Genomic DNA, 1,354 nt, shown 5'->3' with positions numbered 1-1,354 from the left:
GGACTGTGAAGTTGAACCGACTACTGTGAAAAAGGCAAAGGATACACAAGTGTTCTTATTGTTGTAATCGAAGTTGTGTGGTTAAGTTAGTAATATGTCTTGTTGGTGTCTGTTGTTGTGAAACGATTTGAGATGTCATGGGGCGTTCGTCGTGTCGAAGCATATGTGAAGGAAGCATTCTGAGTTGAGTGGTTCTGGTATTCGTGATACGTTGTGTTGATATTGGTACTTGAAAACTAGCAGTTTGTTGTAAAGAACACATAGATGTATTGCCATCTTCAATTGTTTGGCTTTGTGTTGTGACAAAATCACAATTAAAGTCCAAATCTACTTCTGGGGTAGATGTTCTTGTAATCGGTGATATCTCTTGTTCTTCTTGGTGATCTTCTTCTAATACATCTTCGGAATCTTGGGAAATGTCATCAGTAACACTTTTAAACTCGATTCTTGCAATTTCTCTTAAATACGCACCATCATCAAATCTCAAATATTTTTTGATGAGTTTGTATTTCTTTAAAGATATTGGTGCTTTATATAATATACTTGATTTTTCACTTTGCCACAACGCATCAAGTGCAATTTTATTATCTTTGAATTGTCCTTGTATTATTGTTACTGCAAGAAATGCGTTAAATTCTTCAATTGAAATATCTTTCCATTCAATTTTATCTGATTCCACATCATTTTTAATGTTATTATAAATACTCATTTGTTTTCCGTACTCATTAGTGAAATTTATACAAAGTTGTTTAATATTGTTATTTATAAACAAATCAAAAAAATATAACTCGTTAAAATTGTCGTCATATTTCATGTAAGCTTCTCGACTAATCAAAAGGTTCGAATGTGTAGTTGTGTTGAATTCAGATTCTTCCCAATTTAAAGAATTTGCTATTAGTGTTTGACTTGGTTGTTGACTCATTATTTATGTGTGGTTTGATTTGTTTATTTGTTTTGAGATGAAATTTTTTTATTCAAAATTATTATTTTATAATTTTTAAATGTTATAATAATAAAAATACCCCAATATAATTTTGAACCAATAATGGTTACATCAATAATATCAATAAAGTTTTTATAGTTATTTCTATTCCAAATCAATTGTTATTGACAAGTTCATATTTCATCATTTAATTTAAATAATAATAATAACAAGGATAACACGATTTTGTTTTTAAAACATTATTCTTTTAAAAATGTTATTCTTTTACAAAAAACTGTTTTTTGCCACCATATATGTTTTAGAATTAAAAATATTTTTTTAATAATATTTTATTTTTTGTTTTTTAGATCGTCATTTGAACTGTTTATTTTATTTTTATGTTTCTATAATTGAACTATACTTTTTAATATA

At 27.2% G+C, this 1,354-nt stretch overlaps 1 protein-coding gene across 1 annotated transcript; it reads right to left on the bottom strand.

The window, feature by feature from the left end:
* Window positions 1-55: 55 nt before the first annotated feature.
* Window positions 56-709, bottom strand: EIN_013810 (hypothetical protein; the record flags this gene model as incomplete). Its single annotated transcript, XM_004262094.1, has 1 exon — window positions 56-709. The coding sequence occupies one exon, from the start codon at window positions 707-709 to the stop codon at window positions 56-58; it is 654 nt and encodes a 217-aa protein (XP_004262142.1).
* Window positions 710-1,354: the final 645 nt, after the last annotated feature.

This window comes from Entamoeba invadens (assembly GCF_000330505.1).
Source record: "Entamoeba invadens IP1 unplaced genomic scaffold scaff_1105074725015, whole genome shotgun sequence".
In the NCBI taxonomy this organism is placed as follows: domain Eukaryota; phylum Evosea; order Mastigamoebida; family Endamoebidae; genus Entamoeba; species Entamoeba invadens.
The sequence above is the reverse complement of the archived record's forward strand: the minus strand, read 5'-3'. Positions and strand labels throughout refer to the sequence as shown.